The 12,715-nt window shown below is 40.7% G+C and overlaps 1 protein-coding gene across 2 annotated transcripts in view; it reads right to left on the reverse strand.

The window, feature by feature from the left end:
* Positions 1 to 1,457: 1,457 nt before the first annotated feature.
* Positions 1,458 to 12,715, reverse strand: part of ZNF740 (zinc finger protein 740) — a 76,314-nt gene continuing 65,056 nt past the window's right edge. Inside the window, exons 8-11 of one of the 2 annotated variants that reach the window (XM_069758776.1) lie at positions 8,682 to 8,723; positions 7,477 to 7,544; positions 7,270 to 7,388; positions 1,458 to 3,307 (exon numbers count right to left, since the gene is read on the reverse strand). In XM_069758776.1, coding sequence (XP_069614877.1) covers positions 3,221 to 3,307; positions 7,270 to 7,388; positions 7,477 to 7,544; positions 8,682 to 8,723 — 316 coding nt within the window. In that variant the 3' untranslated portion in view covers positions 1,458 to 3,220. The remainder of the gene's footprint in view (positions 3,308 to 7,269; positions 7,389 to 7,476; positions 7,545 to 8,681; positions 8,724 to 12,715) is intronic. The other variant, XM_069758777.1, reaches the window with a different exon arrangement.

Below are 12,715 nucleotides of genomic sequence, written 5' to 3' on the forward strand. Positions count from 1 at the left end.
ACCTGAAGTCGCACAGCATAGAGGCTGTCGGTGAAGCAGGACGACGATGTGCTGGGTAGGGAATAGAGCTGGAGTGACAGAGGCTTCAGTTCTACAACCTAATTTGCTAATCAATTCAAACATTGATTTCTCAGTAATGGAGAAATGGACTGGCCATGTAAACGTATTGCTAGACTTGTCATTGAAAGAGCTACATGCACAGATCGTTTGGGAGGTGAAATCATGCCTACAGATCCCCTTAAATTAACCTAACATACTCCATTTAGATAACAATCAACATTTATCCTCTCCACCGCCCACATTATTCCTATTACTCCCACTCTGTGCAGTAATACCACATTCCTCTCTGAAAATGGGATTATGGCGCAAAAAGCTAATTGGTTACATAAGCAGTAAATTAATCCATGTCTGACTGCTGTGACCCCCAACAATCACAAGATCAGGGCTTTTAAAGCTGAATAGAGCTGAGGTGAGCATGCTTCACCTCTGAAGGCTACAAAGAACAGGATTTCATTAAATCTGTCCCTTGATCCATATAGAAAAATATTTAGAATTGAGAGTCCTCAGTGGTTGATAACTTTTAATGGCTAACTGAAAAGATGGTAACAAATTGCAAGCTTTCGAGACTACTTAGATCTCTTCATCAGGCAAAGACTAAAACAAATTCTGAAGAATCACATATTTATGCACAACATAGCACAGAAAAAAAAGGGGGGGGAACCATGGATAAGACAGGTGACATGAAGCAGAATTATCATCAGTGATAAACAGTTATGTCCATAAATATTGGACCAGCTCTTAGATAAGGAATGTTTTATTGTCCTCTGATTAGGGTCTCTGTTGTGATGACCCCTCAGTCTGAGGGGCAAGTTCCTTAGTTGATGTAAAAAGACATATCCATATACACACTCAGCCAGGAGCTGTGAGATCCGGCCTGCTGAGCTGTGGGGTCTATTGAGTGATTGTTGGGGGTCAAAGGAAACAGCCCTACGGCTAATTTCACACTTCAATGTAAAACATGGACTGTGATGTATAAACTGGGTGCGGGGGTCTGGACCCAAACTTATCAACCTCATAGGCATACATGAGGCCTTCGAGTTCAGGTGAGAAGATCCATGGCCAGTCTGCAGATGATGATCCATACCGACACAGATGCGTGAAACCGGCCCAAAACAATAAGCTACAAAAAGAAATAGTCCGACCTCTGCAAAGAAGCTGCACACTACATATACCGGAGAGAAAAAAAAATTCTAACCTGGTCATTTTAATGCTATAGAATAAATTTGTGATTATCTGTTTCTCAAATACGTCAGATTAGGATTTCAGAAATAGGACTACACAATGCCAGTGTTCAGTGGATCCTAGCAAGAGAGAGTAGGGGGCGAAATGGATCTCGGCCTGTCAAAGGCCCACAGGTACGAGGGCAGTCAGCGCAATCCGCCAATCTACACCATATACTCCAGAATGGTCTGCTGCCTCTAAAGATTCACGGTAAGAGATCGAGGAGGGAGATTTCATGTAACAACATTTAGACATCATTAAACTCCAGTGTAGCCATCTCATGTAGTTTATCAACATCACCTTTCTGTGCAGATTACACAGTATTTTCTGCCAATCCTCCCTCGTCTCACACTAGTGTGTCCTGCAGAATATACATTTAGTAGTTCCATAAAGTGGTCACATAAACCTCTGTTCAGCGTATCTCACAGGGTAATAGATGCTGGCAACGAGCTGCTGCGGTCACTACAAATACTTGTCAGTCATGGCGGGGGAGGAGAGTTCCGTAAGAAGCAGTATTATGGGGTTAGTCCAGGTATCATCATCAGTCTGCAAGTCCTGAAAAGCTAATAGCTGTTTTGAAGAAAATGTATCATCAGAAAATGCACTAAAAATCAGAAGTCTTTTTTATAATTTTTATACTGCCCACCAGGGCTAATTTAAGCCCCCCCATACACATCAGACTAACATTGGTGGGATCAGCAGGCAGTCTAATGCATATGGGGGGCCCGGACAGATGATTGCCAGGGGAATTAAATACACCAATGCTTTTGATGTCCCAGAGATGGGTCACTGGCAGACATGTCATATGAGAACACAGGAGACCTCAGCAAAGCGAGTGCCCGAGTGTATGGGGAGCGACAGCTACCGGCCAAATGGCCCAACCATCAGCCATCTACAGCATATAAGGGACTTTAGAGACTTGTACCTCCTGTACTTTATAAAAGACTTTTCATAAATCTCATTACGATCAGGTTACAGTGGCAGGTAATGACTCTATACACCGCAGATAACATAGGATCCACCATTCACAACCGGCAATGTCACAACTCGCCTGCTCCTTCTCCCTTCTAAATCACTTTTGCACATAAACATTTCAATACAAAACATAGGGTCTGAGTTAGTCGGTGTACTTTTTGTGTCTTCTAATAAAGATTGTGATCTGAAAAATTAAAACAATTACAAAAACATTTAACATTCTGATTTAAGCAATAGGTCATTTTCTGGTTATACATTCCGCTGCGTTTAAAGCATAAATATCATCATGATTGTTGCTGTTGCTAATCTATAATGTTGGGGGCTGGGCTCTGAACAGAATCACTCCCCTTCCCCCTCTGGCAGCTGAAATTATCGCGTCTTACTTCCGTCTGCACTTGAGAGTCTTCTCAGCTTTACTCATATGCTATTAGAGGTTGTGCCAGCTTCAGAGCAGGGCTTGCAAATTGCAAACCAATCTGCAAGCATGCATGTCTTGCCTAGGAGACTGGCCACTTTTAAAGCGCTTGGTAACCTAAGCCACAAGCTATACACCACAGAATTAAACATCCCTCAGTTCTTGAGAACGATGAGGAATTTTAATAAGAGGTTCGTTTTCCAAGACCTATCTAATTTTACCCATTTAATAACATGAGACAAGCCCTTTAAATACACTTAAAGGATAACAAATGGAGATCTGCCACTTTAAGTATCAGACCAGAGTCATCTCCTTCCACGAAGTGAGAAATATTTACCAGTTTCAGACAAACTGATGAATATTGCTTAGTCTTTTCTATAAAATACGTTTGGCCTTTTTATTATTACAGCTTGCAAAGTAAGACCTGGTAGGCAGACCTCGTAATCAGCCCTGTGTCTTGAATCACAGAAATGTTGATGGATTTGATTTATCAGTACTGATAGTAAATGAGTCCTGAGCGTTGGAGATCGGCCGACATTCCACTGAAGTTCACAACACAAGGTTTATTTCAGGTTTCGTGTGGCACCCCTGACAAATCCGCTTATGTTTCAGAAGGCGGTCCGTCCTAGAGAAAGCCTGAGGGAGACAGAAAAAATGCAATTATATAATCAGAACCTAAGAGGCCAACATGTGGCCCTCCAGCACGCCTTCTGTGGTAGCTGCAAGAAAAGATTGCCAGTTGGTGCTCCATCTGTATTGCTATGTTAACACAGTTTTTTCAGCAGAAACTCTCCAGAAAACCTCAATTTTTGATTGGAAAAAAACAAAAAAATCTCAGCACAAATATACCATAAAAGGTGCCCATAAACCTTTGAGCTGTTTGTCAAATGTAGTCTCATTTAGCAGACAGCCATCTCTCCAGACGCTTGTATAAACATGAATCATTGGCTAAGTGTTCATGTGTTATCAATAGGGAGAGAGGAGTAAGCAGCGCCTATGTGTCACTATAGTCCAAAGACGATCAAACCACAGCCCTGGTGGCCCAGTACAGATTGCCAGTGGGCCATAGAGCTTAACTAGCGCGGTTATTCTGGCCCTTGGCCATTTAATTTTTGGGCAAAGAAGAACAGTGCGCACACAGAGTTCAGCCTGCGTGACCTAAATGTGCAACCACGGCTGGCAACATCTCTGGACTTGTCTCCCATTGAGCACATCTGGGCAATCATTGATCAGCAATTGCAAAACGAGCTGCCAGCATCGGATTTTGATGATTTGCCCAAGTGCTTTCATTTTTTGGGGGGGGGGGGGGCGGGGGGGGGGAGCGGGTTGTGTACACCATGTTCCAAATTATTATGCAAATAATTTTTCTCGGATTTTCCTAAATGGTCGGTGCAAATGACAGTCAGTCTAATAAAAGTCATCACCCGTTAGATTATACATCGCATTTTATTGAAGAAACCTCCCAATGATAACAGTATAATCTTTAAAATGAATAAAAACTCAAAATGCACTGTTCCAAATTATTAGGCACAGTAGAATTTCTAACCATTTGATATGTTTTAAAGAACTGAAAATGCTCATTTGTGGAATTTGTAGCTTTAAGAGGTCACATTCATTGAACAAAAAAGCTATTTAACTCCAAAACATCCTAACAGGCCAAGTTACATGTTAACATAGGACCCCTTCTTTGATATCATCTTCACAATTCTTGCATCCATTGAACTTGTGAGTTTTTGGAGAGTTTCTGCTTGTATGTCTTTGCATGAAGTCAGAATCGCCTCCCAGAGCTGCTGTTTTGATGTGAACTGCTTCCCACCCTCATAGGTCTTTTGCTTGATGATACTATAAAGGTTCTCTATAGGGTTGAGGTCAGGGGAAGATGATGGCCACACCATGAATTTATCTCCTTTTATGCCCATAGCAGCCAATGACTCAGAGGTATTTGCAGCATGAGATGGGGCATTGTCATGCATGAAGATGATTTTGCTCCTGAAGGCACGTTTCTGCTTTTTAGACCATGGAAGAAAGTTGTCAGTCAGAAACTCTATATACTTTGCAGAGGTCATTTTCACACGTTCAGGAACCTTAAAGGGCCCTACCAGCTGTTTCCCCATGATTCCAGCCCAAAACATGACTCCTCCACGACATGCTGGCCATCCACCATCCATCTGGACCATTCAGTGTTGCTCAACACTCATCAGTAAACAAGACTCTTTGAAAATTAGTCTTCATGTATGTCTAGGCTCACTGCAACCATTTCTGCTTGTGAACACTATTTAGGGGTGGCCGAATAGTAGGTTTATGCACCACAGCAAGCCTCTGAAGGATCCTACACCTTGAGGTTTGAGGGACTCCAGAGGCACCAGCAGCTTCAAATAACTGCTGCTTTGTAATGTTATTTTGGCAGCTGCTCTCTTAATCCAATGAATTTGTCTGGCAGAAACCTTCCTCATTATGCCTTTATCTGCATGAACTCTGTCTGTGCTCTGTTTCAGTCACAAATCTCTTCACAGTATGATGATCACTCTTAAGTTTTCGTGAAATATCTAATGTTTTCATACTTTGTCCAAGGCATTGCACTAATTAATGCTTTTCAGCAGCAGAGAGATCCTTTTTATTTCGCATATTGATTGAAACCTGTGGCCTGCTTCATAATGTGGAACATAATTTTTAAGTAGTTTTCCTTTAATTAGAATCACCTGGAAAACTAATTAACACGAGTTTAAGATTGATTTCAGTGATCCATTGAGCCCTGAGACACAATACCATCCACAAGTTTATTTGAAAAACAAAACAATTAAATCTTTATGACACTTAAATCCAATTTGTATAATAATTTGGAACATGGAGTATGTGAACAATTTTTTTTCCAGAACTTTTCTCACCTTTAATATAAAAAATAATAAGTACAATTCTATTGAACAATAAAGTAAACTTACTTTAAAGGGGAAAATATAATATGGTTGCATAAGTGTGAATGCCCTCTTATGACTGGGGATGTGGTTGTGTTCAGTATTGGCTAATCCCATTTACACTCATGGTAAACAGTCGTCAGTACACAGCAGCCATCATTCTGATTAACCCCATATAACGTTCAGCTGTTCTGATATAATTTTCTTGACATTTTCTTAGTTGCATTTTTACAGAAAAAGCCATGCTCCGAAAACAGCTTACAACACAGCAAAGAGATCTAATTGCTGAAAGTGATCAGTCAGGAGATGGGTACAAAAATTTTTCTTCTAATGCATTAGAGATACAATGAAGCGCTGTGAAGAAGGTTATCGAGAAGTAGTGATGATTAAGGGTTCCTAGTCACCAGAAACGCATTGGTATCGCATTTTATCTACTGTTTACACTTTTGTTTTTATCCTCTACCGAGCACGTTTTTCAATGAATAGTTTTCGTCACTACCTCATTGAGTTGGATCCTCCATTTTTTATGAAGTAGTAACTTAATTTTGGCACAACAGTGATATTACCTAGAACAGGACGTCCCTGAAATATTGATGAAAAGACAAAATTGGCCCTTTAAGCTGACAATAGACCTACAGCAACATTAAAGGAGCTGCAAGAATTTTTGGCAAACACTGGTTGTGTACTACATGTGACAATAATCCCCCATATTCTTCATAATTCTGGCTTGTGGGGAAGGGTGGAAAGATGGAAAACTTTTCTTACAAAAGAAAAAAAATCCAAGCTCAGTTATGTTTTGCCAAAACCTACAAGTCTGTCAAAATCATGTGGCAAAACGTGTTTTGGTCTAAGGAGATCAAATAATTTTTTGGTAATAATTCCTAAAGGTATATGTAGTGCAAAGCTAACTCTGCACATTATCAAAAGAACACCATATCCATAGTGAAGCATGGTGGAGGCAGAGTTATGCTTTTAAGTGTTTTTTGACAGTAAAAATTTGAATGTTAATCAAGGTGGAGGGAATTGTGAACCGCTCAATATATCAGTCAATTTTGAGTCTACACTTTCAGGCCTCTGCTAAAAAAAAATGAAATGAAAACTTTTTAGCACGATAATGACCCCAAGCATACTTCCAAATCAACAATAGAATGGCTTCACCAGAATACGATCCAAGTTTTGGAATGGCCCAGCTGGAGTCCAGACCTGAATCCTATTCAAAATTTGTCGGTGACCTGAAGAGGGCGCTGTACCAAGGAGATGCCCTCGCAATCTGATAGATTTGGAGCTACAGCAAGTAAGAGTGGGCAAAGATATCCAATTCTACGGTAGATATTCCAGGCTGATAGAATTCTACTCAATAATGAATGCCGTCACATATTCAAAGGGTACTTCAACAAAGTATTTGTGTAAGGATGTGCATATTTATGCAAGTCCATTATTTTATTACTTTTTCAACAGATCATTTTCAGTTTATTTTTCAATTGAATTGAACAGGTTATGGGAGATAGTAAAGGTGGGTAAAGTTCTGAGGATTCTTCTAGGTTTGAATTTTTTTTTATTACAAGCCAAAAACCTGGCATTTTGGGGTATGTAGACTTTATATATACACTGTATAAATTCATCAATACTAAGTTTGCACCAATCATGGATGGCTGAAAAAATGTCAACATTTGGGGCATCACTCACCTGCAGGCATCGCTCGCACTGGTACGGCTTCTCTCCGCTGTGAACTCGTTTGTGTCTGTCCAGATGATATTTCTGAACAAACTTCATGTCGCACATATCACATTCGAATGGACGCTCCCCTACGACATAACAGGTTGGCACACTGAGGGTCTTGGCACCTAATACAATTATTTAGGGTCTCTGCAGCACTGTGGGACCGTCTCTTACCTGTGTTAAGGTACACTTCTCTGTGAATACCGAAACTTGGCGAGTATGAGGATAAACTTGCCCCCGACCTAAAACATATATATTTTACTGTAAGTTTGCAAAGTCTTTAGCAGTAGATCTGAGGTAGAAATGGTGGCTCTCCTTTGATAAGGAAGTGATTCAAACCAAATTATGCTAAATTCAATGGCAGCCTTGTAGGTCAGACATGGGCGTCACATATATTGTGTAATGCATCCAAATACATGCGCTTTCCATCATACAAAGGCGAACAAAGCCTTGATTTTGGGACATAACTTTGCAAAGGCTAAATCATACCCATCAGTCAATATAAAAGGCATGCATCATTATTAGTGCATGCTAACAAAGTTAGTGACAAGCTCTTTACTACTATTGTATTGACAGAACAATAAAACAAAGTATACATCCTGCTTGGAAAAGTCAAAGTTCTGCTCTAAAGAAAAATGCTATTTTTTTTGTAACCAGGTTACAATCTATTTGGATGAAAAAATAATTGTCTACAATTCTGGGATTTGTTATAATATTCGCTAGAATATTTTGTCCACATGCTTTACACTGGGAGATGGCTGATCCATGGAAACCGTGTGGCCACGCGTAGCTTTTTCTTCCCATTTTTAAAGCATTTTTGCATTGAACTCTGGGAGATGTATTTAATACATTGACAAAATAGGTCTGCCACTGGGAGGGGGGGGGGTCTACGGTTACCTAGCTGTTCTCCATTGTGGCTCATAAAAATGGGTGGTCAGGAAGGGGGGGCAACTCGGCATTGTGTGTCCCAGCAAAGTCTAGCATTGATTGCATAGTGGAAACACCCGCATATTAACACCCCCACCTGTTAATTTATTAGCATTAATCTCTAAGAGGAAAAACTCTAAGGAGCGTTTTATACAACATGGTCCAGTAGGGCCCGATGCGGAGGGCTACATTTACGGTTTGTGTCAATCTGGAATAAAAGATCCCCATTGATCTTGACGAATTCTTCCATGATAGAGATGTCTAATTGTTATATTATAAAAGCATAGATGTGCATGACGAGCTTTAGACGGCATTAGAATCGTAACAAAATAGCTGTTATTTATTGTCAGATCCATTCACCAATATAGCGAATCTGTCATGAAATCGATGATGTTAGCAGCACCTCAGAGAAGGAGCAGAACAGATCGATATACAAATGTGTCCTTTCTTACCTTTTCTCTTGGCTCCCAGGATGAGTGGAGCAAGATAACAAGCTTTGGGGAAAAAATAAGAATGCTCGCATTACTTTTCCATGCATTTTCAGTAAAACAAAAAAGTTTGTCTCTCAAAGATGGTTAACTCACTTCACTCTTCTTGGATTATCTTCAGCCAAGAGGAAAGTTATACAATAACATATGTATATGGGTTATTCGAAAAAGATTTGATATAACTAGTATTTTACAGACCTAAATCTGTGCTCTCTTAGGCCGGGATCACACATGCGAGAAACACGGCCGAGTCTCGCAAGTTAATACCCGGCATTGCCGCCGTCACTCAGGAGCGGAGCGTGCGGCCGAATAGCAATACATGGAGCCGCACGCTCCGCTCCTGAGTGACGGTGGCAGAGCCGGGTATTAACATGCGAGACTTAGCCGTATTTCTCGCATGTGAGATCCCAGCCTTAGAGTCCAGTGGGCGGAGTTATGCTACGATAGAACGTTGACAATTGAGCGGGCCCGCCTACTGGACTCGAAACCAGAATAAATAGGAATTTAGAGAAATATAAAAATACAGCTTATACTGAATCTTTTCCCACTAAAGACCAGTCTGGTTTTAAGAACCAGAGAAGAAGAAAAACAGATGAAACAAAGAATATGTATAAAAAAATCACAAGTTTATTTAAATATTCTACACACACTGGTAATAGGGCAAAGGATACAATAGACTGTACAGTGCTATAAAACTGCATGTATTCAGAAAAAAAAGTCACTACGCTAATGTTAAAATCAAAATAGTAAAAAAGGTAAAAGTGAAAAAAAAAAAACTTCAAATTAAAACTAAACCTTCTTACAACAGAACAGATTACATAATTCATGTGAAAGCTCTGGAGAGAGGCAGCGACTTTACATTAAAGCTATTCATTTAGCTGGGCAGTGGCACACAGAAAATATATTTCTGACTTCACAGCTGTTACAAACATCTTAACATATATGAAACAAGCATAAAAAGACATTACGTTCTATTTAAATTTTTATTAGGGTTTATTGGAAATTTAGCTAAATCAATAGCTACATAGAAAAAGTCCATAGAAGAATTAGTTTGTGTAACTCCACTGCCGTCTGCGAATCGGCCTACAACAGTCCGCTGGGGACGCCGGTCCGTGCAACACACTGGTGAATTAATCAGAAAGACCATCTCTAAATCATATGGTTAAGGCCACTGGCTTCCATATGATGCTCAAAATTGAATATGGAAGCCACCTTTTGAGAAAATCATAAGGCAGCCGCTCTTCCTTTACACTGCTGAAGTCACCTCGTCACCCCCATGACGCCCATCATCTCCCGCTTGTGTGATCCAGTGAAGGTTAAAATGCCCCAAATTGGGAAGAGGAATCTTTTTTTTTTGTGTATGCCCCAGATCCAACGTCATTTCTGGGTAAACCGATGTGCCAGCTGTCACTACAGGATCTACACGTTTCAAGGAGCACTCTGTCTTAGATGCCGCACCGGTGAACCATAGACACGGCATGATCCCATACTGTACAGTAAAAGAGGGGATCACATGGATGACATCGACCTTTATCAATAATTGCAGGTAGTCGGATGGTATGTCAGCCCCTCTTCCAGTATAGTCTGGGCACGTTCAGGGGCCTGGTGTATGCCCATTAGAATATGCCATGCGAGTTATTCCAACTTTTTCTAAATGTTTGGGAATAAATGTTGGTGGCAGTGGTTTAGAGGGGCAATGCCTGATGAAAGGTTATCTTTGAAGCTGGTTCGATAGCTTATGCTCTAGACAAAGGTGAACACAGCTTAAAAGTGTCAAAGATTTTTTTAGTAGCATCTGCAATTTGTTGTAGGTAAGTAAATGGCTATTCAAACCCAAACCCAATGTGTTTGTTTTTTTTTTTTTAGTTTCCACCACCATTTAACCTGTAATACACTATTTACAGGTCTCTAACTGATAGGGTATGTGCACACGATGCAGATTTAGTGCAGAACTGCAGCAGATTTTTCTGCAGCAGAAACGCTGCAGAACTGCACTGTGATCACAGTACAATGTAAATCAATGTGAAAAAAAAAGCTGTGCACATGGTGCAGAAAAATCTGCGCAGAAACGCTGCAGATTTCAAAGAAGTGCATGTCACTTCTTTTGTGCAGTTCTGCAGCGTTTCTGCACCCCTCCATAATAGAAATCTGCAGGTGCGTTTTTGATGCGTTTTTTTGTGCAGATTTGTGCACAAAAAACGCATAAAAAACGCACCTGCGGATTCTGCCAGGAGATGCAGATTTAGTGCAGAACTGCAGCAGATTTTTCTGCACCAAATCTGCATCGTGTGCACACAGCCATAGAATACAGTGTTCAAAGTAAAATACACATAATATTTATCTGTAAATTAAAATAAAAAAATAACTCCTACAACTCGTCTAGAAAAGAAATACAGGACCAAGCAGTTTCTTAATGGTGATCATTTTTATATAATACTATGTACCAGTAGTCTGTAACATTTAACAAATGGATTTTAAACCGTAGAGGGGGGGAGGAACAAGGATTCATAACTCTAAGTATTAAAAACTGAGTACAAATGTGATATTCTGAAGTAACATTACAGAAAACAGAGGAGCTGGACACAGTGAACAGTGTACCTTTATGGATCTAATGTGTGCTGTGGGGAGCGGCCTAAGTAGAGCAGTCTCCTCCACCCTCTGGCAGCAGAATAAATAGTCTCATCTTACTACCCCTACAGAAGGAAGGATTCAGCCATGCTACTGCAAAGGCTCTGCTTCGTCTGACAAGCAGGACAGAAAGCAAATTATGTGTGTGCAACATAGTGTGTGTGTGTGTGTGTATGCGTACACATATACACACACACTGTACGTGCAAATGTTTTAGGCAGCTGTGGAAAAGTGCTTTAAAAAATTATCAAAAATAGAAATGTTAACAGTTTGCATTTTATTAATTGATAAAAATAAGATGAATGTCTGATGTGCCCACTCTTTGCATTTGAAACAACATCAATTCTTCTAGGTAGAAAGTCAGGGATTTTGTAGGATAACATTCAGGCCTATGAGTAACTAATTTGACCAAACAGGTGATATAATGATCAACACTTTCAAATACAGGTTGAAGCAGTGTCATTAACAAACAGAAACAGCTGTATTGAGGCATTAAATTGGGTGAGGAACAGCAAATCTCAGCTACAAAGGTGAGGTTAGGAAAGAGTTTCATGTAATAGGCCCTACACCATGGCACGACTGAGCACAGCAACAAGACAGGGTAGTTATACTGCATAAGCAAGGGATTTCCCAGGCAAAGTTTTCATAGTAGACTGGGGATACAACATGTATATTTAAAGCTCTTTTTGAAGAAGCAGCAAGAAATGGGCAACATTAAGGGCTGTAGATGTAGTGAAGAGCCAATGAAAGTCAGTGCGGCAGATAAAAGACACATCATGCTTACTTCCCTTTAAAATCAGATGTCCAGCAGTGTCATCAGCTCAGAACTGCATGAACTACTGTTCGGAGATTGCAGGGAAAAAAATCATCACTTCAAAATGGAAACAAGGCCAAGTGACTCGACTGTGCACAGAAACATAAGAATCGGAGTGCAAAAAATGGCAAGGTATGCTCTGGACGGATGACTCAAAAATTGAAATATACGGCTGTTAGGGTGGGTGTCCATGGTCGGTAATCACGGTGCTTTGGACGGAGCGGAAAACCTGCTCCGCCCAAAGCGCCACCCCCTTCTGTAAGCGCGGTGATCCCGGATGTGTTAATTGCACACATCCGGAATCTCCGCACCCCATACATAGGGCCCTGTGATTTACTTTGCGGCAACGCAATGTAAACAGACATGCTGCGATCTAAAAAGACGAGCCGCATGTCCGTAAATGCAGGGACGCCGGATGCGTGTTCGCACGCACAGTGGAGACGGGATTTAAAAAAATTCCTTCCACTATGCTGTAACATCTGGACGCTGCGGGTTCAACGCTGAAGCTGTAAGCAGCGTTCAATCCGCAGGTAATCTGGATGTAATCCTGAACGTG

This window comes from Ranitomeya imitator, chromosome 3, assembly GCF_032444005.1.
Source record: "Ranitomeya imitator isolate aRanImi1 chromosome 3, aRanImi1.pri, whole genome shotgun sequence".
Lineage (NCBI taxonomy): Eukaryota > Metazoa > Chordata > Amphibia > Anura > Dendrobatidae > Ranitomeya > Ranitomeya imitator.